At 42.5% G+C, this 27,675-nt stretch overlaps 1 protein-coding gene across 1 annotated transcript in view; it reads right to left on the reverse strand.

Moving 5' to 3' along the window:
* The window catches only part of LOC108531499 (disrupted in schizophrenia 1 protein), a 279,299-nt gene that overhangs the window by 233,796 nt on the left and 17,828 nt on the right, over window positions 1–27,675 (reverse strand). Inside the window, exons 3-4 of the mRNA XM_017874999.1 lie at window positions 22,526–22,655; window positions 18,631–18,866 (exon numbers count right to left, since the gene is read on the reverse strand). Coding sequence (XP_017730488.1) covers window positions 18,631–18,866; window positions 22,526–22,655 — 366 coding nt within the window. The remainder of the gene's footprint in view (window positions 1–18,630; window positions 18,867–22,525; window positions 22,656–27,675) is intronic.

Here is a 27,675-nt window from a genome sequence, read left to right on the forward strand (position 1 = left end):
AAATTCTACTATTTGTTTAATTGTAGTGGTGGGTAAATGAGTGTTGTATTTTTAAATATGTTTGAAATATTTACAATTAAAATAATTTTAAAGAAATACCAAGGGCAAGCTTTAGTCAGTATTAAATGACGGACTAAGGAGTTTTGAGTTTTATCCCTCAAGCAATAAGAAATCATTCCATTTTTTAGCAAGAGAGCAACATGAAAACAATGTTTTCATTTTTTAGAAAACTATTTGGGTGGCACTATGAGAGACGATTTGGAGGAAGAAAGTCTGGATGTGACAAAGCCAGGCAGTTCCCTTCAGCAGTGTCAGCCAGGCGGGGGGCGCACGGGCCCCGCAGAGTGATACAGGTCAGAAAGGGGAGGGAGGAACAGGACTGGATTACGTGGATGCTCAGAGCAGTGAGAACATCCATTCTAGAGTTTTCCATTCTTTCATGCATTCATGAACTCATCCATTCTTCAAATATCTATCCAGCAAGTTAGGAACTTAGAGCATGAAGACATGGTTCCTGCCCACAACCACTTATTGCTGCTAGATATGCCAGAAAAATGTAATAGATGCCAGAAGAGGAGTGATTACTTGATTAAATGATGACCTGCAAAAGGAAAGGTCAAGGTTTTTGGGGTATGTGTGGGGAGGGGAAGGGAAAGGGTGCAGGGTGTCAGGAAATCTTATACCAGGGGTTGCCAAGTATTAGAGCTAAGCTGCCAATTTGCTAATTTTTGTTTGTTTGCTCTTCAACCATAAGAACTATTTTTTGATGTTATCATATCCACCAATTTGTCATTTCTGAGTATAAGCAAACTTGTTTCAATTGTAAATACCTGGGAACTGGTGCGGGTCCATACTAATCAGTCATTACCACTTGAGACCTACTTTCAACAGAGGAGGGTTTTCCAGTCCAGCTGAGATCAGCCCAAAAGGAGGAAGTGAGGGTTGACAGAGGTGGAGCATGTGACACCAGACTCTTCAGAATTCAGGAGTTGCCATCTGACAGAAATTAGTGTACTCAGTGGGAACAGAGGAAAACAGCCTTTGGAAGCCTGCCTGGAGAATTCTAGACTCTGGCTGGCTGGGGACTGGATCTTTTGAGAGAATGTAAGGCAGAGTGTCACACAGACATGGAGACTGGGGCAGATGAAACCACTTAGGGTGGTGGGGAGAGAAGAACAGAGGGCATCCAACATGGACCCGGTCTGCTTCTTCCTCTGATTCTAACAGCAGCACCAGCTTTGGATGGCTAATGCCTGCTGTCCAAACTGAAAACCTTCCTTGAGCAGAAATGCACTTTCCCTTGCTGAGCTCGTGAGAGTCTATTCAACAAATAAATTTTTAGTAAATGGTTCACCACATCATTGAACCTATGTGAGCATTTAATAGTATATTATAAGTAGATGTTCCCAACCACACACACAGACTAGCTCATGCATTCACAATTCAGATAAGTAGCAGATCCTCTTACTGATACTGAAATTTTAGCTGACCAAAACGGCCGCGCTGTTAGCTAATGCCCAACATATCACATAAAAAGTAGGTCAAGCACCATCTTTCCAGGGGTTGACACAGTTCACTCGTCTGGGCTCAGATCTGGCCCTATCCCAGAAAGAAAATTAGTCTCCTCTTAGATATCATTTTAGAGGAAGGAGGCAGTGATGCAGATAATTAAATGCATTGTTTTATATTTAATTTGATTTATATTTAATTTATGCTATATTCCTTTTTGCAACAGATTTACCTTCCCAACTATGTTTTGCTCAGGCTACTATTAACATTAGTTGTATCCCTGGCGTATATACAGAATAAAAGCAATTGTGGGGGAGCAGACGATATGAGTAATCTATATACTATGCTAGTGGGTTACAGGCTATTTATAATAGAAGAATTCTCTCAAACCAAAGTTTACCCAGCACTATAAAATATAATACAGATAACAGGGAATCTGCTTTTATTGAAGAGGGGTGTCTGGCCTAGGGTACAAAGATGTCACTTTAGCTCCCCAAACACACACACATTGCTGCTACCATCACACTGTGGTCCCCAAACCATAATTCCAGGAGCAGGAATACAAACTGAAAACCAGAAAATAAGACCAGTTCAATGTTGATAAGCAAGAATTCCGTGTACTTTAAATGAGTATAACCAATCCCCACTTTTTAAAAAACTTGCATATTATTCATAACAAATATGAACTATCCTCTCAGATGAAATTATGCCTTATCCTAGAAACACATAATTTGTCCACACAAATTAGCAAATATGTTTTCAGAAACACACCAGACCTAATTTACCCAAATGAGTATCTTCATTCAAAGTGGCTGCCCCGGAAATAATAGAGTCCAACGTTTATTGAACACTTACTATGTACCAGACACTCTCCCAAATTCTTTATGCAGATGAGCATTTTAAATTCTTATTATAACTCTATGAAGTAGAAACTATAATCATCTACATTGTAAGACAAGAAAATTTAATCAAAGAGACTAAGACAGATTTAAGTAACTTTCCCAGGGGTAACCAGTTGGTAATTATGGGAGATTAAATGGTAACCCAAGCAGTCTAACTATCTGCTCTCCTAACTACTGAACAATACTAACTACCGCTCCCAGAAGCTGTGTACCTATTTAAAATGAACTGTCATCATCCAGACAAATTTTTGGAATTCTACTTTAGAATTTTGTTAAATGTACAATATAATCAATATCATGATTTGTAAATACACATTATTCTTTACTCACAAACTGGTGTTCCAATCATATGACCAAATTTCACCCTCAACAAATGAAACCTTAGAAAAATTGAGACTACTGACATGAATGTGCTGCACAGAACATACATCAGTAGCAGATGGTCCTGGGGGTGATGACTGTAGCAAAAGGAAATTAAATGCAAAGGTGCCTGTCACTGGTTGAGTTGTGTCCCCCAAAATTCACAGGTTAGAGTCCGAATCCCCAGTACCTAAGAATGTGATGGTGTTTGGAGGTAGGGCTTTTCAATAGGTAACAAATTTAAAACAAAGTCATTAGGGTGACTTTATTTGGATACCAATCCAATATGACTGGTATCATTATAAGAAGAGATGTGGAGGGCCGGGTGTGGAGGCTCACACCTGTAATCCCAGCACTTTGGGAGGTCGAGGTGGGTAGATCACGAGGTCAGGAGATCTAGACCATCTTGGCTAACATGGTGAAACCCTGTCTCTACTAAAAATATAAAAAATTAGCTGGGTGTGGTGGCGGGCGCCTGTAGTCCCAGCTACTTGGGAGGCTGAGGCAGGAGAATGGCGTGAACCCAGGAGGCCAAGCTTGCAGTCAGCTGAGATCACACCACTGCACTCCAGCCTGGGCTACAGAGCCAGACTCTGCCTCAAAAAAAAAAAAAGAGAGATGTGGAGACAGACACACGTGGAGGGAAGACCATCTGAGGACAAAAGAGAAAACAGCTGTCTGCAAGTCAGGGAGAGGAGCCTCAGAAGAAACCAGCCCCGCCGACACCTTGATTTTAGACATTCAGCCATCAGAATAGTGAGAAAACAAATTTCTGTTGTCTAAGCCACCCTGTCCATGGTACTTTATTACGACAGCCCTAGCAGACTCGTGCATGTGGAATTTTCCATTTCTCATGATATGATGAGTTATATGTAGTATTAGGGCACCGTACACTGGTGCTTCACGATCCAGGTAAAAATAGTTGCTACTCCATGTAGCAGCAGCAGCAGGTCCAACAGAAAACACAGCAACTCTTGCTTCCTTCAGACTGACAGTTTCTTTTCAATCTGCCCAACTGTGAGACTGCGGGCTGCTACAACAATAAATGTGTGTAGAACATTATCATTCTTGTTTGCAGTTTAGGAGCTAAGTATTATGAATGGTGGCTCTAAGAAAATGTGATGTGAGAATGTCTTTGATTTTTAAAAATGATTATAGATTATGATTTAAAACTTATTATTTAAAAATGATTCATTAGAAACAAAAAAGGGCTCCCTTCAATACTCCTGCAATATCACAAACATAATACAATCACTGATGTCAAAATATAAGGAATAAAATTCAATCTGGGGAGGGACAGATTGCTTTTCAGCCATAATTAGAAGGGCAAATGGAATTTAAGTCAATAACAGTCACTAATCTAGATAATACAAGCCAAGACTTGGTCAAGGGCCAGAATGAGACATTTATACAGCAGGATACAGCCAGGCAATTTGGGTTAATGACTTGGGAATGAGAAACTATTCTAAAGATAACTGATCCGACCAAAGAACTGTCTCTACTTCTACCACTCTGCTCCAAGCCACAGGCACCTCTCCTCTGAAATGCTGCAACAGTCTCAGAACAGTTCTTCTGCATTTACCCTCACTGCTCCACAGTCTGTTCTTGAGATACAGCCAGGGTGAGCCTTCACAAGTATGTCAAATAAAATGCCACTATTCAGCCCAAAACCCTGCTCCATCACACCTGGGTCGAGCCACGTCTGCAAGGACCTATATGGCCCATCTCTCATCACGTCTCTTACCTCCTCTCCTACAACTCCCTTCTTTGCTTGCTCCACCCTGGCCACAGAGGCCTCCTGACAGCTCCTCAAATCTGCTGTGGCTGGTTAAGGCTCCACTGCCTTGACCTTCTGCCCCAGCATATATAATGGGCCGACTCCCTCCCACCTGCAAGTCCTTGCTCACCTCTGACACTCTCAGTGAGGCTGGCCTGACTACTCCATCAACAGCTGTAAATTTCACATCCACTCGTCTTCCGCCCCAACCCCCAAGTCATGTTCATTTTCTACTAACCTACCTGTAACTTATTTATTATGTTTGTTATTTATTTCTGCCTTTTCCCACTAGAAAAAGAATTCCACGTGGGCAAGGATCTTTGGAGAAGTACTTGAAGTGCTTGGCACACAGTGTGTACCTAATAAATATTTGATTAATGTATAATACTCACATTCTTGCCTTCTCTCTAAGAAATAAGTGGGGTGGGGTAGGGTGGGGCGGAAGCATCCTCACCTCTGTTAGAGGCACACTCAAACCACAGGATGGTGAGTGGCTCCATCTTTATCCCCACTTCCCACCACTGCCCCTCAGGATCAGGGAGGGATTAAAGGCTGCAGCTGCTCTTGACTATATGGCTGGGGTGCAGCTTTGCATGACAGAGAAAGAAGAGGTTAAAAACTTCGAGTCAACTCATCAGATATCCTCTCTTCTTTCAAAATTCCATCTCTCAGAAGTCTTATTTATCTCGGTTTATCTCTGTTGGAGAGTTTCCTTTCATGGGCTATATTACATGTTGAATTGTGTTGTCCACAAAATTTGTATGTTGATGTCCTGACCTCCATACCTCAGAATGTGACTGCACTGCAGTTGAAATAGGTCATTTGCAAATGTACTTTGAAGTTACATGTTGAAATTGTGTTGTCCACAAAATTCGTATGTTGATGTCCTGACCATCCATACCTCCGAATGTTGAATGCAGTTGGAAACAGGGTCATTGCAAATGTACTTTGAGTTAAGATCAACCATACTCTGACATGACTGGTGTCCTTATAAAAGGGGAAATGTGGATTCAGAGACACGCATCGAGGGAAGATGATACGAAAAGGCACAGGGAGAAAATGATCATCTGCAAGCCAAGGAGAGATGCAGATCCTTCCCCGACAGTCCCCAGAAGAAAGCAACCCTGCTGACACCTTGATTCTTGGACTTTTTTTTTATTTTTTATTTTTTCGAGATGGAGTCTCACTCTGACTCCCAGGCTGGAGTGCAGTGGTATGATCTCAACTCACTGCAACCTCCACTTTTTGGGTTCAAGCGATTCTCCTGCCTCAGCCTCCCAAGTAGGTGGGATTACAGGCCTGTGCCAGAACACTCGGCTAATTTTTTTGGTATTTTTAGTAGAAATGGTGTTTCACCATATTAGCCAGGCTGGTCTCAAACTCCTGACCTCAAGTGATCCACCCACCTCGGCCTTCCAAACTGTTGGGATTATAGGCATGGGCCACTGCACCCGGCCAATCTTGGACTTCTAGACATGATAAATTTCTGTATTTAAGCCAGGTGGCTGTGGTGCTACTTTATACTAACACAGGCTGGCATGGAAAGGAAGACATGTGGAGGGCCACTCATTCCTGCCTCTTAGAATGGTAAGAGCTAGAAGTCTGGAAGCAAGGTGTAGGCCTGGGCAAACGGCACCGGTGGTCTCATCTGGGAGCCTGCCTCTAGCAAAGTGCCAAATGAGTCCTCACTGCCAACATGCTGCCAAGGTCAGAAGATGGCTCCAAAAATTCAGAGTGATTGTGCTTAGAGCATCTCGCTCATCTTTCTCAAAAACTTATAGCTACTGCTATCATGTCAATGTGTCCTCCAGAATTCATGTGTTGGAAACTAAATTCCCAAGGCAACCATGTTGAGAGGTAGGACCTTTAAGAAATGTTTAGGTTACCAGGAGTCTGCCCTCATGAATGGATTGATATCGTTATTGGGGGAGTGGGTTCCTGATAAAAGGGTGAGTTTGGTCCCCTCCCCTTCTCTGTCTCTGTCTCTCTCTCTTTCTCTCTGTCTCCCCTGCTCTCTCTCACACACGTGTTCTCTCTCTCTCTCTCTCTCTCTCTCTCGATCTCTCTTGCCCTTCTGCTTCCTGCCATGGGATGATGCAGTAAGAAGGTCCTTGCCAGATGCAGCCCCCTCAGCCTCGGACTTCCAAGCCTCCAGAAGTGTAAGAAATAAATCTTCTCTCTTTATAAATCACTCAGTCTGCAGTAACAAAATGGACTAAGACAGCTGCATTGGGCATCTATTTGGTTAGAGAATCCCACGCCCCGATCTAATAGCAACTAACAACTATTTACTCGGTTTCTCCAGATCCTGTCCCTTAGGGAAGCCTATCTCAAGAGCCTTATAACATACTTGAATCCACACCCTCTCTCTGTAATACTTCCAATACTCTCCTTAAATCCAGGCAAAAGAACTCCTCCCTTGTTCTCTGCCACATTAGAGGGCTCTGTCCTGATCCTCCTTACCCTTGAGGGGAAGGGTAAATGGGGGCACCAAAGGTACATGCCACCCAAAGCTGGTTCAGGCAGCCAAGACCAGAAGTGCCTTCCTGAAGAGCCAGGAGCCTGCATCCTGCCAGGGTTCTTCTCAGGGCACTGCTTGCAAGGGTGGACTGCAGTGCAGTGGACATACCTCTAGGCCCAAGCGGTAGTCGAGCACAGGCTATTTTGAAGGGTGTAGATATTACCTGGACATACAGGCTAGGTCCCCATATAAAACCTATCATGGTGTGGGACAGGTGCAAGGGTAGGAAGACAAGGTGGGAAGTTCCATTTGACCCCTTACTCTGGGACACAATGTCAGGCAGGCCTGGATAGACCCCTTTAATGTTATATCCTAGAGAAACCACCTCTCATTCCATGCAGTCTTTGGTAGTTTATTACCAGTTCCTCGTACCACCAGTAACCCAGCCATGACCACCTTAGCACCTGGCACTGGAGGTAAAGCCTTGGCTCTCAGCATCAGAGGCACTCCCAGGGTGACAACCACACACCTACCCCAAAGATGAGCCTTTGAAGAACAAACTCTGTTCCTGTTCTTACCTGGACCTCTGCAGAAAAAGAATATTAACGACACTCAGAGAATGACACCACTACCCCACTAACTTTCTGCAAGACTTTGAACAAGTCACTTTCATCTGGGGCTCCATTTTCTCAGCTGCAAAATGAGGAAGTTGAACTCAATTATTTCTAAAATCCTTCCAGGTCTACTATCCCATATTCTTTCACTGCTCTATCACTCAAAAATCTTTTACTAGCCTTTTTTATTTATAGATATTTAGAGAATCTAAAAACCACATAGGTTTTATAAAGTACCAGATAACATTGATAACAGAAACAGAAATATACAGGAGACGTGTCTTTTTTTACTCTATAATAGAGTAATAGAGACAGAAATATACAGGATATATTAGATTAGACAGAAATATAATAGATAATAAAGATACATTCGATATTAGAAATGTAATAGATAATACAGACAGAAATATACAGGAGATACATGTCATTTTTTTACAATAAGTGAGGGACGTGTTTTTCAGCTCGGAAGCTAACTGTGCAAAGGGTCTGCTCCCTGCAGACAGCTGTCCGCTCATCTTCCTGCCTGTGTATATGTGGCTTTATGCTGAAGTTCCCCTTTAGCAAAAAGCTACAGGAGATGAGGAATATCAGTTTCATCTCTGAACATCCTTCTCTCTACCCTCTCCCTCTCCCTCTATTCCCTATCCCATCCCATTTCCTGTTCTGTAAAAATCAGTTTAAGAATGAGAGATTATTACTAAAGCAAACCACAAATGATGGAAAGAACAAAATGACAGCTATCTTAGCCTAGGCACCACTTGGGTCTTCAATTAAAACACACTCACACAGCCAGGTATAGTGGGTCACACCTGTAATCCATGCACTTTGGGAGGCCAAGATGGGCAGATCACTTGAGCACAGGCGTTCATGACCAGCTTGGATAACATGGTGAAACCCCGTCTCTACCAAAAAATAATAATAATAATAATAATACAAAAATTAGCCAAGCATGGTGGCACGTGTCTGTGATCCCAGCTACTCGGGAAGCTGAGGTGGGAGGATTCCTTGAGCCCAGGAGGCTGAGGCTACAGTGAGCTATGATCGCACCACTGCACTCCAGCCTGGGTGGCAAAGCAAGACCTTATGTAAATAAATAAATAAATAAATAAATAAATAAATAAATAAAATAAAATAAAATAACACACACACACAATACACACAAACCCATTGACATTAACAACTTTGCCCCTCACCTTCTGTCAGAGGACAAATGGAAAACAAAATGACGTGGAAACAGCTTTAGGAACTTCAGGTTTATCTACTTGGTCTTTATCCTTCCTTAGACCCTTCTATCCTCACAGCTGATAATGTCACATGGCACCCATCAGACATTCATGGAGCACAGAGGCACAAATGCCATGAATTCCTCTAGACTTCGGATGATCTTGTAAAGGCACAACAGGGTACATAAATTCATCAGAAGCAAGCCATTCTATATGGCTATTTATAAAAATGACTCAAGCTGGTTATCTGAGACCTTTACTTCTGGGAAAGCCAGTGTGGTGCGGTGGAGAGAGATTTGAACTGAGAGGTAAGAGCACCAGGACCTCTGCTGGCCATCCTTGCCACCTTTGGCAAAGCATGTTACCTCTTTCCAGTTCAGTGGTGGCTGAAGTCAGAGAGTTTGCTGGACTCAAAACAGACACTCACCTTCATGCTCACCAACTAGCTCATCTTTTGAGGATCATGGGAGGAATGAAGTATAGAAAGACCATTTAATAAATCATGCAGACATATACCATACCTGTATTATGGTAAGAAAATATTTTAGAGTAATCGGACCAAAATCAGGCACATAAATTTTTAACACGGGTGGAATAAATATATTTAGAGTTTTTCTCGCCCAGGCAAAGGACATTAAGTAAAAGAATCAAAGAAAACTAGGCTAGGGAAATACTTGAACATTTAGTTCTTTGATTCCTTTTCTGAGTATACATCACATCATGACTCACATTCTCCCTATCTCTCTGAATTTCAAGGATCCTTTGTCTTCAACTAGGGTGCCACACTCCATTATTCTGAGTCCTTTTGGTACAGTAAAACTTCTCCAAATAACTCAGCAAACTGAAAATAAGGTGTCACTTTTTTGGTTTTTTTGTTTGTTTGTTTGTTTTTTGAGACAGAATCTCACCCTGTCACCCAGGCTGGAGTGCAGTGGTGCAATCTCAGCTCACTGCAACCTCCACCTCCCGGGTTCAAGCGATTCTCCTGCCTCAGCCTCCTGAGTGGCTGGGATTATAGGCACACACCACCATGCCCAGATAACTTTTGCATTTTTATTAGAGAGGGGGTTTCACCATGTTGGTCAAGCTGGTCTCAAACTCCTGACCTTGGGATCTGCCCACCTCGGCATCCCAAAGTGCCGGGCTTACAGGCGTGAGCCACTGTGCCTGGCTGATGTTACATTTTATAAGACCATAAACTCTTTTTAATAAGATACACCCATGTAACTCATATCATAAGGGACAACGGAGGGAGAGGAAAAAAATGAACATAAGGATTTCTGATCTTTCCTTGGAAAAGATTTCCTGTGATCGAGGTGCTGATGCAAAGGCAGTGAGCAGAGGAAAGGAGTAAGCCCTAATAGTGGATTTGCTGAACTTTCCAAACTGGCAGGTATGAGTAAGGTAGCACACGCACGCGTTCACACCCTCACCCTGTGCCATCTCTTGCAGGTCCCCATGCTTACTGGGAAGCTCTGCCTGACATCACAGCATCACAGTTTGCATCGAAGTCCAGTTTCATAAAAAATCACAGCTTTATTTTTAACTGATGAACTTGCTATTTGGCTTATCCAAATATTCCAAGTGTTAATTCAACCAGATCTTTCTCATTGCCTCAAACAATCTTATTCCAAACTGAAACTATAATTCATGCACCAAAAACATTTTGACTTACAGACATTTGTCTGTAGGAGATTTTGGTGGTTTAACAATGAAAAAATGAGAACAGGAATCAGAAATATGAACAGCCTTATGTTCAGATTATAACCATTCTCCTTTCTACCCCTTCCTCACAAGCTGTTAAACGATTCTTTTTTACAACAATAAGGAAATAAATTACCAGCTTCTTATTTTTTGGAGACTGGTAACCAAGTCAGCTCCATATTTTCAACTATTCTCATAACCATGATGTATTTAAATGTTCAAACAAGATTTCAGTACTTGGGCTCTAGAACTTTTCCCTACCCCTCCAAAACTCATGTGAGTTCAGCCCATTAAATACTACAATTTAATCTAAGGGGAAAACGATACTACATCCAGGCTTATTCTGTTAAGTGATCCAAAGGCAACTTCATATTTCCATTTCAATTACTACCCTCCCTTTATTCTGATTATTTAATAAGGAATGTCCAGTTGTTCCCATGGGAACAACTGAGATTCTAAATAAATACCCAGAACTGCTTGCATTTATTTTTTTTATATATATATTTATTTTTATTTGTTGAGACAGTCTTGCTGTGTCACCCAGGCTGGATTACAGTGACATGATCTCCGCTCACTGATACCGTCACCTCCCATGTTCAAGTGACTCTCCCACCTCAGCCTCCCGAGTAGCTGGAACTACACAGACGCGCCACCACACCTGGCTAATTTTTTATTGTTTTTTTTTTGGTAGAGACAGGGTTTTGCCATGTTGGCCAGGTTGGTCTGAAACTCCTGACCTCAAGTGATTCTCCCACCTCGGCCTCCCAAAGTCCTGGGATTACAGACATGAGCCACTGTGCCTAGTCATTTGCATTTATATTTAATACTAATTTTTTAAATATGTTCTTGCTTCTCCTAAATTTCTAAGTATTTATACTTTCCATAACTGTGAAGCTTGCCAAAAACGTTGTACTTTCTGCTGTGGGTTTATTCTCTTCTTCTGAATCGTCTTTAATTAACTGGCGTCTGGCTAAGAATAAGCATATGTACAGCTCAAGTTTGCAGAGACAATTTTAACCTTACATTTCTCTCAAGCGTCTCTCAAAATCTGTTGACAAAGCAACAGATCAGCCTGATTCCTAAAACTGGGGAATATTGTCAATTTCATTTCCTAAAATGTTTGTGTGGGTAAACTAAAGATGGACATACTTTACTGGATAAAAAATGCAAAAATAGACCACTGGTGAACAAAATGAACCAACAGTAGGAGAAAAATTCAGTTGACTAAAGGAGAAACTGAATAAGGAATTCAAACACCAATATCAATATGACTCAAAGAGGAACCTAAGGAAATCTGCAAAAGAGTAAGTACAAAACAGTAACGACAATGAAAGTCAAGATGAAGGTTTAACAATGATCTCTATATAAGACACAGCACCCCCCCCACTGAAAGCAGCTACAGGAAATCTAGAGGTTCTGTCTGACTTTGGTTTCAGTCATCCTAGCAGCCTAGCTACCAGCACAGGGTAGATTAATCACCCTTCCACAGCTTGAAAAAGATGTGCTCTTAACTGATTAAATTCTCAGCAAGCAATGAGCTGGCATTTCCAACCTGGGGATATTCCCAGCAGTCACTGGAGAAGGGTCTTTCTGAGCAGAGCTAAATTACCTTCTGCTGGAAGATTCCAAAACTTCTGCACTTCTTCCAGTTTCAGCTCAAGGTCTGAAGAAGAGTTTAGCCTGACTTACTAAATTAACATCTGAAAAGTTAAAGCAGGGAAAAGTAACATACAGCTTACAAAAAGGAAAGAATAAGAGAATTTGATAAAGGGAACAGAAGATTGCAGAAGACATGTAAATTACAAAGAAATTAAGTACAGAACAGTTCTCAAGGTGATAATAATGGAAACTAAAAATTGAAATTGACTAGGAGAAAGACTTAAAATAGGCCACATGCTTTCATGTTTGTGAGAGTTGACTTGCAGCTGCAATATTAGAACTAGCTATGATCATTTTAAGATGACTATCTCCCATCTTTGATAATCCATGGGGCTCCAGTTGAAAATAATTAACCTAATGCCTAAATTATATAAAAGAGAAATGGGTGAGTCTACAAATCACAAGCCTCCAAAGAGCTACCTAAACAATAACAATACTAAGAATAATAGACTCGTGTTGTAAGTTTCTTAAAGAAAACAAGCACAGAGAATTTGTAAAATATTAAAATACAACATTATAAAATACATATCCATTTTTTCACCCTCCTTTGTTCTAAGTTATTCAAAAATCATGGTAAATGTTACTGTAGCACAAAATAAAGTCTTTTTTTAAATCTGCAAGTAAAATAGAATTCCTCCCTTGAGTTTCTCAAATACATCCTGTTAACTTAAAAATCACACAATTTATCAATTTAGAAAGAAGAGCTTTATTTCTTATAAGGGGGTTAAAGCCTGCAATGTTGCCATTCTAACAGGCTGGGAAGCATAGGCTCCAGTAGAAGCCAATAGCAAGCACTTTAAGGGAGGGACAGGTAAGACAGGAATTTATGCAGAATAGGTTGACCAAGTACACATATTCCACAGGTTATAGCAGGAGCTATGAATATTCATGAAGGTGGTCCTAATGCATGCATACTGAATAAGCACACATGTTATATACAACTTACGTTCACCTTGGGGTGGAGACTTAACATTTACATGTATTACAATTAGGCCCTCTATGTAAAAGGTCCTTTCAGAACACAAAGGCACTCAAGTGTCTCTGTAAATAGGCCAGAAGCAGTCCACAGTTGGTCTTTGTATCAGAAGAAAGTTACTGAAATCAGAATCTTTTCTAATGAAAGCTACAGTTACGGCTGGTGGAACAGGGAGTTAGTCAGTCAGCATCTGGCAGTGGAAGGAATGCCGTGGTTTTAAGATAGCTCATCTCAAGGCCAGTGCTTGTTTAGCTGCTAGAGAAAAAGAAAACCCAGGTGGCAGTTAGAAGGTAGTTTATTCTTTAGGTGCAGGGGTGTGTGACTTATCTCTGCCTGGCATGGCCTTAGGTCTTGTTTATAATTTGGTATCTCATTACCACCGAGAGTCTGTTCTGTCAGTTCTTAAGATCTCGTTTTAGCAATGATGCTGGTCAGTTGTTGTGTCTAAGCTACAAAAGGGAGGGATTATAACAAGGCAAATCCAACCTCCTGGCCCATTGGGGCTGGGAACTCAGTTTGTATGGAGTCTCTGGGGTCTCCTTGGCCAAGAGGGAATCCGTTCAGTGGTTGGGGGCTTAAGATTTTATTTTTAATTTACAACACAATGAAAACTGGAAATGGGGGTTCTGTTTTCTTGGGAACCTACATTTCCTGGTGAGCAGCATCTGTACCCAGCCAGATAGGGGGGATTTTCTTCCTTCTTTTCCAACCCTCTTGCTCCTTTACCAGATGATAATTTGGTAAACTTTTCACATTGCCTGTAATGACGACTTTCCAGAAGAAAATGGGAGGATACACAATGGCGAGGCGAGGTCTAAGCTCTGAGCAGCAGTAGCAATGCTTGGAAAGCAGGTTTGCTCAGGTCCCTGCTCTAGGGACCAGCCCTTAGGAAAGTGCCAGCTAGAGCACCGTGGCCTGTGGATGGTCACAGCCTGCCCAGGGAACTTCAAAGAGGAACTTAACATAGAGCTCCTAGGAATAGAATTATGAGGGATTTTTAGGCAGTTTATTTTAACTTATTTCACAAAATCCTAAAGTGCAAAGTATTGTAGAACCAGAAAGGACCTTCCACATCATCCAGTTCAAACCCTCTTTTCACAGACAGTAATACCAGTTCCTCCAGCCCTGGGGCAGGGCCTTGCTTTCCAGTTTCTCTTCCTCTCACATTTCTTTCTTTGGAAAGTCTGACAGACCTCTCTGACTTGAGACAGTTGCCTGTTTGCTCTCCCCAGGCTGCCTATTTTTAGATACCCCTTGGCTCCAATCCAATCAGGCAACACTAGGCGCACAGAGACAACCATCCCTGGCCTGGAGGGACATCCATTCTCTTGTCCTTGGGCCTACAGACCCATGCTCTGCTGGGCTGGACTTCTTTCCATTGCTTGACTAAGCACTCTGTCCAAGGCCTGGTCTCTCCCAGGCCATAAGTGTGAACCATCTCTGGATTCCCTCTGCATTAAAAATTGGCCAAAGACATGAGGGCACCACTTTTACGGCTGTGTGAACTTGGACCCTCAGCAGCCTCATCTGCAAAATGGGCATAAAAACATTATATTGCCCAACAGACTTTATAGGGTTATTGTAAGCAAGTATGACAGTTTGTAAATAACAGAGATATTAAAATTAGTGTATGAGTATCATCACCAAACTAACTAAGAAGGACAGACAGGATAAATCTGAGTGGAGAGGGCAAACCTGCAGGGAGGTCCTGAACGCTGCAGATGTCGCCTATGCAGGGAAGCCTCACTCCAGGCACCCATCTGGCCAGCATTGCTCACACACTTCTGTCTCACTGCATTTGCTGTCTTGGCAAATATTTATCTGCCTCATGAATTCCTGGGAAAAGCAAGATGTCTACTTTACTTAAAAAGTGGGAGTGGGGAAAAAAAAAACTTGTAATCCCAGTGACCCAGGAGGCTGGGGTAGAAAGATCACTTGAGGCCAGGAGTTCAAGTCCAACCTGGCAACACAGCAAGACCCCCCCCCATCTCTACAAAAAATAAAAAAAATTAGCCAGGCATGGCGACATGCACTTATAATCCTAGCACTTGGAAGGCTGAGGCAGGAGGATCACTTGAGCTCAGGAGTAAAAGGCTGTAATGAGCCATGATCATACCGCTGCACTCCAGCCTGTGGGACAGAGGGAAACCCCATCTCTAAAAAAGAAAGAAAAGTCCTTACCAAAAAAAGGGGGAAAAAATCAGAGTTTCCTGGAAAAATGCAAAGCTCTCCTCTTTCTCCAGATGATTTCTAATGCTCTCAGTCCCATAAAGCCATTGCCTTGGCAAACCAATCAGGTAGAAGGCAAAGACAGAGGAGAGAGAAAGACAAAGCCCAGAAGTGGAGATTAAAGAACAACAATCTTCACAAATGGAAAAGCAGCTTGGAGGCTGCTGATATGCTGCAGGGATTTTCTCTGCAGCCTCTGCATTATTGCAGTTTGGTGGCTGCCTCACACTAACCCCGGGGCCAGAGCATTAATGGGATCTCTCCCACACAGCTGCCTCCAGGCAACCGTCTTTGAGAATCTCTACCATGATCCTAGATTCGGGATCAGTTTTGCAATTCAGGCCTTGTTGTTTCAGTGTCTCCTCACTCTAATATGATATGCTTCTGAGGGGAAAGAGGAACTACTGATTTTTTTTCCCCATTCAGTTGTGAGCTGGTGAATTACATTATTTCAAATCTCACTTGCAAGGAGGCCTGACATCAGCAGGGACTGCATGGTGTGGAGCTGAGCACAGGCGTGATGAGGATGCCTGCAGCGCCCTGCATAATTACTGCCCCTGGCCAGGGAGCCCCGGGCAGTTTAGCTAGTGGTTGGGGGCATGGACACCACAGAAGGCCTGGCTCCTCTCCACCTACCAGCCTCCCCAGCCCAGCCCTGCTGCAAGGCTCCCAGATTCTCCAACCAAGGCCCAGCCAGCCGTCCTGTAACCAGGGCCCAGCCAGCCGTCCTGTAACCAGGGCCCAGCCAGCCCTCCTGTAACCAAGGCCCAGCCAGCCCTCCTGTAACCAGGGGTTGAGTTTGTTTCACACTTTGTGCCAATGGTTTGTAAAAAGATGTGACATGTTTCTTCCAAATGCACAACAAGCAACAATTCGTCCGTGAGCTGCCAGAACACATTTTACATGAAGCATGAAAAATCCCAGGAGCTGAGGAATGAAGGACTCAACCCCAGATGAATACAAGCCAGTCAAGCGTTTCTAAAGAACGTTAGAAAGCGTCCTAGGCAGCCCTCCACGTCATCACCGTGATTATTACCATAATTATTCCTCCCTCACTTTGCAGTTAGCCATATGCATGCCACATGAGGTCACAGGCTGCCCTCCCCTGGTTTTCCCGACACATAAAACCAACAAGAAGCCAGGGGAGGCTGAGCTAATGGTGCTAGAGAGAGATGAGCTGCAAATCACCATTCTCCTCAATTTACGCCAAATAAATAGATGGAACCTCACGCCCCACATGGCGGGATGTGATCCACAGAAAACCTTGGACACTGTGTCCCCCATCTTTAACCTCTCCTCTCTCCCCCACCCCCACATCACAATCCTATTACTGAGAATGGGAGTGCAGTCAGCAGGGGGTGGAACAAGAACCATGGGTTTCATGTGGGAGGAGAACCAAGCTCACTGGGTAAAAGTGGTACTTCTAAGACCCTCACATCAAAGGAAGACTTGCAGGAGAAAATAAGGAACTTGTTTTAAAGCAGAGGGGTTGAAATCCCAGGGATGAAAGAAATTCAAATGAACATATCTTTTAATTGGTTCCTGTCCTTTCATGCACCCCTGCTCTGTCAGCTTCCATACGGTGGAGCTTCTGATTCTCCAGTGCTTAAAAAGCATTCTCCTTTTGTTCACTGGAAGAAAACCATTTTTGTTGGCTCCACACAAAAAGTGTCTATGATGTCTCTGGGATGGAAACACTTCATCTCCTCCTGCTAAGTTATTTGATCCAGAACACAGACATTGGAAAATTCAAATGGCTTCTTTGATTTCTATTATCACACCCAAACCTAAAATCATTGGGTGTCCTTGACCCCAGCACATGCCCTCTACTTCCAGCCTGTCTCTGACATTGGCCAGGGAGTTCCCAACAAGCCACAGTCAGAAATGATGGCCTCCATGCAAGCACGTAAGTCTCCACCAGTGACACATCCAGAAAGGGCCACGTGCTATCAGAAAGTTTCTTTTCAAGCTCGTGGGTCTTTGTCCACGAAACAAAGCATATCTTTCCCTTTGCAATTGCATGTTAGCAAGTTGAGTAAATGACAAACAGATGGCACCCTCAGTTTGTATCTGGCCTCTACAAAAATCCTTATAGATGATGATAACAGTCGTGATGTTGAGTGATCTGTTTCTCCAGGTTTTGTAACAATACTAGTCTCTGCAACTTCTCTTTATAAGACTTCAAGGTTTTCCTGTTTCACAATTTGTCTGACTCTCCCCATCTGGCCTAAGAAGAGCCTATTCTCATGAACAACAAAGGTAGCTATTGACGAATGTAAGATGGGTTCATTTGGCTGAATATACCTACTGGATATTCTCCCTAAGTCAGCATTTTCTGAAAGACAACCAATACTTCATAGCAAAAATTAGGTTAACAGGATCACGTCCAGTTAGTTAAAAATACTGGATCAAGCAATCTCTCTGACCTGTTGAGCCAGCTGGCTCTACACTGGCTTCTTTCAAATGCTTCACTTCTGCAGATCCAGGTTTCAGAATTAATCAACAGGAGTGTAAATATCAGGTTTTTCTCTTATTAATTAGGACTTTGGGCAAAGTATAACCTTCTTAAACTTTTTTTTCCTCACCTGTAAAATGAATATAACAACAGAAGTAACTCATAGTCAGCTTATAACAGTGCCTGGTACATGGTAAGCACCCAGTGCATTTTAGCTGCCAATAACAATCCATTCTTCCAGATGGAAACTTTGTCACTGGGTATCCCTCTCTCAGTGGTTCACCTCCTCCCTTAGTGAGAGGCATAGTTCACCCCTCTCCAGATGATCATCCTCAGCAAAAGTTGGCATAGAGATCTTTAGCCCATTGAACTCCAACAGTTCTCAAAGGGAGACAGGGTGTCCTGAGGGTGTTTAGAAATGGGGAGGGTGTTTGGAAATGGGGAGGGTGCATATTGGAATGGGGAGGAGTGCTGGCATTTAGTGGGTTGAGTGGCCAGGAGGTGAAATAACTTGTAATGCTCAGGACTGCCCCACACCGTGAAGAATTTTCCCACCCAAAACACTAATGGTGCTTCCACTGAAAAATACAGACTGTTCGGGAAATGTTTAGAGATGAAAGTCATCAGACAAAATCATTCCAATGAACAAAATCATTCCAATGAACAGGTCATTCCAATGAAATGTTTAGAGATGAAAGTCATCAGACAAAATCATTCCAATGAGGTGAGTGGCCCAAAATCAGTTAGGAAATCACCAGTACCTCCTTATGGTTTCCGGTGGCTCTGCATGGAAGGGAATCTGACCAGCGGAGGCCAGGGTGTCCTGCAAGGCCTTCCTGACCTCCTGCAGCTGACCCAGGGATAGCCGGCCCACCAGTGGGGTCAGGTCGCAGCCCTGCCACCAGAGTTGTTGCTCTTTCTCCTCTATTTCCCTTCTCAGCTGTTGATCTTTGGCTTCCAGCACCGACATCCTTGCTTGGAGAGCTTCAATTTCTTTCTATAGAGAATGAGGAGTCGAGATTTTATAAATTAACCCTGCTCACGGCAAACTGCTCTGAGGATAATGACTCGTTTAAATGAGAATTGGCCATATGCACAAGAACCATGAAGCTCCCCTTCTGAAGCAGGCAGATTTTTGGAGGTTTGCTGAACTGGAAAAATCATGCCAGCTTTATATTTCTAATGAGTTGGCATAAGGAAAACATTCCCTCCCGAGCATTAAATAACTATGGGGGGTGAGCCAAGAATTTGACTTGGAAGAACCCAGCAGATACATAAATGACTTACTTCATCTCAGATGGACGAGTTAGGACACAGGGCAGGGAGCCTTACGCACCTGAGGTCTGAGCTAAGCAGGTAACCCCAGCCACAGACCGAAACAAGAAATGCAAGCGACCCGTTGTTAGTCTGTCCCCAAACACAAGAATTCAAAGTAAAGAGAAAGGTAAAAAAATGGTTTCTTAAGTCTACAGGGCTGAGAGAGAAATGAGATGCTGCAGATGGTGCCATGCAGCCTAAAGTTCATGACAATATAAAAAATGTAATTTCTGCAAATATAGCAAACTGAAATCCAAAGAAGCCATAAAATATCATTTAACATTAAGGTCAATTAACTAAACAAGCAGCAAGTAATGAACGCCCATCGTGTGCACAGTGTTATAGCAGATCATCACCTCACTGCCCATATGATTCTGAATCAAAAATAAGACTCTTAATTCACATACTCCCAAGTTTTATGCTGATAAGAGCGCAACTCTAATCCTGGGTGTCTCCCAACCTCTTATTCACATTCTCTCAGCCCCAAGGTGCATCACCTGCAACTTCTACCTCCTGAACCCACTTCAAGTATGGGAGTGGGGAGAAGAATTGGGAGTTACTAAAGAATGTCTACTACCAAGACATTCTAAGAAAAAAGTAAAGCCTCCGTGTCCCCAATTGCTCCAAGATTACAGTCTTACTGACAAAGTCTCTCAACTAACCTCTCTACTTCCACCTTTGACTTCCTCTACTCTATTCTTTTCTTTTTCTTTTAGTTGTTTTTTTTTTAACTAGTTAAACACATGTAGCATAAACTTCACCATCTTGAGCATTTTTAAGTGTAGAGTTCACTGGCATTAAGCACATTCACATTGTTGTACAACCATCACTGCCATCCATCCACAGAACTCTTTTCATCTTGTAAAACTGAGACTCTGTACCCATTGAAAACTAATTCCCCATTCTCTCTTCCTCCAAGTCCCTGGGAATCACCATTCTATTTTCTCTATGAATTTGACTTCTCTAGGTAACTCATACAAGTGGAATCATACAGCATTATCCTTTTGCGACCAGCGTATTTCACTTAGCATAATGTCCTCAAGGTTCAACCATGCTGTAGCATGTGCCAGAATTTCTTTTCAAGACTGAGTAATATCCCATTACATGTACATACACATTTTGTTTATCATTTATCTGTTGATGAGAACTTGAGTTGTTATCAGCTTTTGGCTATTGTGAATAATGCTACTATGAGTCTATGGGTGTATAAACATCTCTTTGAGTCTATGCATTCAATTTCTTTTGAGAGAGAGCGATATATATATACCCAGAAGCGGGGGTGGCTGGACCACACAGTAAATCAATTTTTAATCTTTCAAGGAAGCTGCATACTGTTTTCCATATTGTCTTACATCCTATTCCTAATACAGGGTCAAATTATTTACAATGTGGTCAGATCAATTACATTTAGCATTGTTTACTTTAAACTTTCTAGATGTTCCTAAAAACAACACTCTGACTGCAGCTGAACACCATTATACAGGCAAAAAATTCTCCCTAAATGAAGGCATCCAATGGTTCCCTGTTGCAATCTGAGAAAATTTCAAATCCTTACAAGGCCCCTTTATCTCTGACTTCCTCCCCAAATCCTCCCCCTCATTTACACTGCTCCAGCCACATGGGCCTCCAGCTGCCCTCTGAACACATGAGGCCCACTCCCACTCTAGGGCTTCATCTTGGTATCCCCCTGCAGGATCCTCTTGCAGAAATTTCTGCAAGGCCTACTCCCTCTCCTCTTTCAACTGTTGGGTCCAATCTCACTTCTCAATGAGTAGACTCCATCCTCCACATCATCCTAGTCTACTCTGGGAAGCTCTTATCACCCTACAACATACCGGTTATCTAATAGAGGTTTTATTATGTTTATCACTTATTGTCTATCTCTCCATTCTCACCCCTAGTAGATCAAAAGCTCCCCAGGAATCTCAAGCATTTCAAACAGTATCTGGCACTCAGTGAACCCTCAATAAATATCTGTTGAATAAATGAATATTCAAGTACCTTTCCCAGAGTGCTTCAAACACTAAGTGCCCAGGGCTAAAATTATTTTCTCTACACTCTGACTTTCTCAGGAATTGTGTAGACCTTTAATTGGCAAATGTTATTAAAAATGAAAAACCAGATTTCACATTTTCAGCTATCCAAACAGTATAACACATTGACTACGTAAGTGCTCAGTTAATGGAGGAAATGGTTTCAAATAAATTGCCCTGACTTTTTCCTCCCTTTGCCTCCTTACCCTTGAAGTGACCTGGATGGGGCAAATTCAGATAACAAAAATATTCGATGGCCAGAGCAGAGAGGGGAAGCCTCCAGCCTAAGCCAGGATTTGAACTTGAGTGTTGAAGACCTATGCTCTTCCCATGAAGTCACGTAGCTTCCAATCAATGCGTCCTCCTTGCTCCCCACTCATGCTTCACAACTCCAGGCTCAAGCAGGCACGGACCCTGTTTCAAGATTCCCTGCCTCTCGGGTGCCCTGTCAACTTCCAGAGCTCTGGCTTTAACTCGGTGCTGCACCCAGATTTGTAGCCTCTCGATGATTCTTAGCCAGCTTGCATCCTCTGTTCTGGGCCAACTTTGGGCTTCCACGCAGTCGGCTAATCATTCCAGATGTGCCTGCCTTGCTCAGTCCGGACTTACAACTCTGTCTCTTAACAACTTCAGCTCATAGACTACCATGATAGGAATTTCCATAAAGGATTTTCACAGCACAGATGTCTTTCTGCCTTTCAAAGGAAGCTTCTAAAGGTCAAAATGATAAGAAGTGGCAAATTGGCCTGGCAGACAAGAAAAGCATATTCAAAAGGTAATGAGGAATATCAAAACCAGGCACAAACGCTGCTGAGCTTTCAACCCTCATTTGTAATGAGATTCCTACAAGCCCTCTAGTCATTCCCACCATCTCTCCTTTTTGTACTCCCCAGCTTGACAGCCAAGGCTCTAATTGCTACACTCAAGGAAAGTAAGACCCACTTGGCTGCCTTTGGCTTAAATGGATAAGAAAAATGCCGGCTGGGCATGGTGGCTCATGCCTGTAATCCCAAAACTTTGGGAAACTGAGGCAGGAGGACTGTTTGAGCCCAGGAGTTCAAGAGCAGCCTGAGCAACATACTAAGACCTGATATCTACTAAAAATTTAAAAATTTAGCCAGACATGGGGGTCACGCCTGTAGTCCCAGCTACTTGGGAGGCTGAGATGGGAGAATCACCCAGGAGCTGAAGGCTGCAATGAGCTATGATTGTGCCACTGCCCTCCAATCCGGGCAACAGAGCAAGACCCTGTCTCAATGAAAAGAAAAATGCCATGATATTTCTTGAAGATCTTTCACCTGCTCACCTGTAGCTGCTGCTTTTCCTGAAGAAGCCAGTCTCGTCTTGTGATGGACACGTGCAAGCTGTCCTGAGCAGTGCGTTCCAACAGCCTCGGCTCCGTTCTGAGTGAGGCATGGGTGTCATCTCCACTGGCCCTTAAAATAACACAGACCTATTGGTACAGGTTTGGGGAAGCTGAAATCCTCATGTTGACAAGTATTTTAAGAGTAAGAAACTCCACCAAGTGGTCCCCATCTGTTCTCATACTTAGGAGGGTACTTACCTGCTTTTAGGATGAGCTCCTAAATGTAAGTTTCTACCTTAATTACAATCTCTTGGGATTTTTTATTTTTCCCCTTAGTCAGAATACTATTATGGGACCTGCACTGTCCCATAAGGTAGCCCGTGGCCACATGTGACACATGGTTAGCCCAAATTAAAATGTGCTGAAAGTGTAAAACACACACCAGATTTTAAGGACTTAGTATGAAAATAAAGAGCACAAAATAACCCATTAGTAATATTTTAAAGTTCATTACATGTTGAGATAATATTTTGGATATATTGAATTGAATTAAATGTATTGTTAAAATTAATTTCACCTGTTTCTTATTCATTTGGGGGAAATATAACAAGATCTTTATTCAAATGATTAGGAGTGTTGAATTCACACTCACTATTTCTGAAATTCACCAGTTCCCCTGCCTTTACGGCATCCACCCTTCCTCTGCTCATTTAGAATCTTCCACTTTGCACTAATGTTTGAGTCACTAGTCAATGAGAAGGCTGTCACTGAGGGTTTCAGAAGATTTTCTCCCACAATCAGCTTTAATCACATAGAAATACACTTCTTGCAGAGCCCACATCACATTTTTTTTTTTTTAATTCCCAGCATTTATCACAGAGTTGAACTTAATAAAATTAGGCCAAGAGTTCTAGAAAATGCATCTGAGCTCCTGGTAGCATTTCATCTAATTCCTGAAATTTTCAAATTTTCACTTGATTAACTTTCTTCTTAATCCTTTTTTTTTTTTTTTTTTTTTTTTTTTTAAAGAGTGCCTCACTGCGACACCCAGGCTGGAGTGCAGTGGCGCAATCTTGGCTCACTGTAACCTCAGCTTCCTGGGTTCAGGCAATTCTCCTGCCTCAGCCTCCTGAGTAGCTGGTACTATAGGCATGTGCCACCATGCCCAGCTAATTTTTGTATTTTTAGTAGAGACAGGGTTTCACCATATTGGCAAGGCTGCTCTCGAATTCCTGACCTCAAGTGATCCTCCCTCCTCGTCCTCCCAAAGTGCTAGGATTACAGGTGTGAGCCATCGCGCCTGACCCTTAATCTTTTTTAATGTGGCTACTAGATCATTTAAAATTGTGTATATGGCTCACACTAGATTTTATTGGATAGCACTGCCTTGGATTATCCAAACAGGAGCAAATTCCAGAGCTGAACCTGATGGAGATTAAAAGGAGGGGTGACTGATTTGCAGATGCTTGGGTGTGAGCTTCTCAGAAAAGATTTGCTGAAAGGCTCTCAAAACCACTTAAAATCTGTTAGGCGTCTTCTCTTATCCTTGCCAGAGTTGACATATTTGGTAACAGTGATGCTGGTGCAAATGTGGCACAGGCTTGGGCCTTACATTGGTGAGCTGTCTTTACAGGACACTTGGTGGTATTTGTCACCAAAGAATAACAAATTCATCCTTAAAACATTCCATTTCCAGTGGAATGCAGATGGGCAGAAAAACAATTTACCCTAAGCAAAACTACGTCAACAATCCAAGGAAGCTATGTCTAAGAAAACACCACCAACTAAAACTAAAAGGCAAATGACAGGTTGGGAAAAATATATTGCTACACATATGGCAGAAAAAGGGTTAATACTACTAATTTTAAAAAGTTCCATCAAATTATGAAGGAAAAGACAAGTGCACCAACCAGAAATTCCAAAAAAATGGAATACGGCTGAGCGTGGTGATGCACACCTGTAGTTCCAGCTACCTGGGAGGCTGAGGCAGAGAACTGCTTGAGCCTAGGAATTTGAGACCAACCTGGGCAACATAGCAAGATCCCCCACCTCAGAAATAAATGAAGCAAAACAAAACACAAAAAAATGAATTGCAAAGTATTAAGGAAAATGATTACCATCCAAAGATTTTTGTGTGTGTGGAGGGGGGGATGGAATCTAGCTCTGTTGCCCAGGCTGGAGTTCAGTGGCATGATCTTGGCTCACTGCAACCTCTGCCTCCCAGGTTCAAGCAATTCTCCTGCATCAGCCTCCCAAGTAGCTGGGACTACAGGCATGTACCGCCACACCCAGCTAATTTTTGTATTTTCAGTAGAGACAAGGTTTCACCTTGTTGGCCAGGATGGTCTCGATCTCCTGACCTCGTGATCCGCCCACCTCAGCCTCCCAAAGTGCTGGGATTACAGCCATGAGCCACCACGCCCAGCCTCCAAAGATAGTTTTAAATTAAAATCCAAACAACATAAAACATCATCTTTCACCTAACAAACTGGCCTGTCAAATGTTTTCCCAAACGATAAGTCTTTGGTGAGAGTAGGGAATAAGAATGACACTTAAAATTAAATATAACTTGGGATTCTACATTCCCACATCTAAGTATTGATTGCCTGTAAATAATCATAGTTTGACATAAAGATTAGCTACAAAAATCAGGTGTTTTCTTAGTAGCCCAAGACATGCCCCAGCATCAGGACCTCTTAGCAATGCTAAGCAGCCACTAAAATTAGGTCACACAAGAAGATATATTGGTCTGGAAAATGTTCACTATTTATTGCTGTTTTCTCTAAAGCAGGTTTTATGGCAAAAAGTATAAAATGAACCATTGTAAAAATATTAATAACATGTATATAAAATAAAAGAAAAATATTCACCAAAATGCTATCAGCTCCTATCTCTGGGTGGTGGAATCACTTCTTTCCATTGATCTTTCTAAAGTTTCTATAGTGAGCATGTATCATTTTTACAACCGTAACATAAAATGTTTGCCAACATGAACTAAGTAGCTGCACTTTTGATTTAAATATTTTAATACACCCAATTAGTCTTGTAACTCCTGAACATGCCTGTGTTTTAAATAAAGCTCATCAATAACATCACCTTCAAGGTCACCTTCCCTTGCAGAGGAGCAGATATCTGTAGCTTCTGACACTTGGAGGCATAAACTCAGCATCCAAAAAGGCCAAATTAAACCTATCCCCTCCTTCTACGGAATCTCCCACACAGCTAGATCTTGTCTGCCACCTTTGTACTTATTTCAGGGCTCAGTGAGGAGAAGCGTGAAGCTGCATGTTCTTATTTATATATTAACACAGGGTCGCACTGCCTCCGCATTTCTTAGAAAAGAAAATGAGTAACTGATCCTAATATATGTTGTGCTATGATTGTCTCCTTTTACTCCTACCCCATTTCATTCATTCATTCAGAAAAAGAGAAAACATTACTGAGCTCGCCTGGTATGTACTATGGATTGCGCTTGGCTCTGAGGATACAATGGTAAACAGATCTCGGTTCTTCCGTGGAGCAGGAGAGACAAATGCATTAACAGAAAAATTACAAGGCAATGAAGAAATGGGCAATGCAAGGCATGGACCAATGGCGGTAGACTTTAAAGCTGGGGGAGACTCTTCCCCTTGCTGAATCTTAACTTGACACTTATAAAACAAGTGAACCAACCGACCATGGTGCAATGAAGCAGGCTTCATATTTTTAAAAACAATACTAGGAAATATGTCACCTCATCTTTTCGAAGTTAGAAAACAGCAGTTACAGAAAAAGGAACCTTGCTTTTGTTCCTGTGTCTACCAAAAAGATCAGATTCTCTGAATAATCTTAAAGGTCACTTATTGTAACATACGATGCAATTTAGAAATCTATTCTTTGTTTTATGTGCTTAAAGGCAAATAACAGCAGTAGCAACAAAAATGTTTAAACTGATAATAATAAAATAAACTACTATGAATCGAGAACATACTGCACACCAGACGTCATCTTTTGATCACATTCGCTTCTCATTACAGAACTAAGATGAAGATGCTATTATGCCAGTTTTGCTGATGAGGAAACTGAGTCACGGGGGGGTCCGGGTCTAGCCCATGGCCACGTAGACAGCAGGAAGCAGAGTTTAGGAGTCAATGCGGATCAGGCTGAGTCCCAGGTTCCTGCTCTTTTCCAGATATCACACGCCATTAGGTTCTCAGCAAGCCCAGGAACTTCCATCTCCCCTGTCTTCCAGTCACATCCACACACACCCATTATTTGAGTCCTCTTGCTGGCTACCAGCAGGGCAGTGCGACGCAGACAGTGCACAGCATATGGAGTTAGAGGCCACCCTTTGGGTCTCTAAGTCACGCTGTGTCACTGGACTTACCTAATCTCTCTGAACCTTACCTTGTTTTTAAAATGAGAACGACAGTGATGTGGATAACAAGAATGGCTTCCCTATGGAGTAAACTATGGGGAACACATTGATCTGACAAATGACCACTGAGCATCTACTGTATACAGACCCCACCCTCACACTGGGGCTGTTTGGGGATGGAGACAGAACACCTCCATCCTCAAGAAGCTTGCTGTTGATCTCCCCAGCATCTCAATGTTTGCATCAGGAAAATGAACACTGTACTCATGTCCAAAGCACCCACTTTCTATACAGAGTAAGAAAGATGAAAAATGTGGGCCAGGCATGGTAGCATAAGCCTATAATCCCAGCACTTTGGGAGGCAGAGGCAGGAGAATCACTTCAGCCGAGGAGTTCTAGTCCAGCCTGGGCAAGACAGTGAGACCTTATCTCTACAAAAAAATTAAAAATTAGGCACGGTGGCAAGTGCTTGTAGTCCTAGCTACTCAGGAGGCTCAAGTGACAGGATAACTTGAGTCCAGGAGTTAGAGGCTGCAGTGAGCTATGATCATGCTGCTGCACACCAGCCTAGGCAACTGGGCAATCAATACCAAGAAAGAAAGGAAAGAAAGGAAAGGAGGGAAGGAAGGAAGGAAGGAAGGAAGGAAGGAAGGAAGGAAGGAAGGAAGGAAGGAAGGAAGGAGAAGAGAAGAGAGGGAGGAAAAGAGAGGAAGAGAGACAGAAAGAAAGGAAAGAAAGGAAAGGAGGGAAGGAAGGAAGGAAGGAAGGAAGGAAGGAAGGAAGGAAGGAAGGA

The sequence above is a fragment of the Rhinopithecus bieti genome, unplaced genomic scaffold, assembly GCF_001698545.2.
Source record: "Rhinopithecus bieti isolate Rb0 unplaced genomic scaffold, ASM169854v2 scaffold_9670, whole genome shotgun sequence".
Classification (NCBI taxonomy): Eukaryota; Metazoa; Chordata; class Mammalia; order Primates; family Cercopithecidae; genus Rhinopithecus; species Rhinopithecus bieti.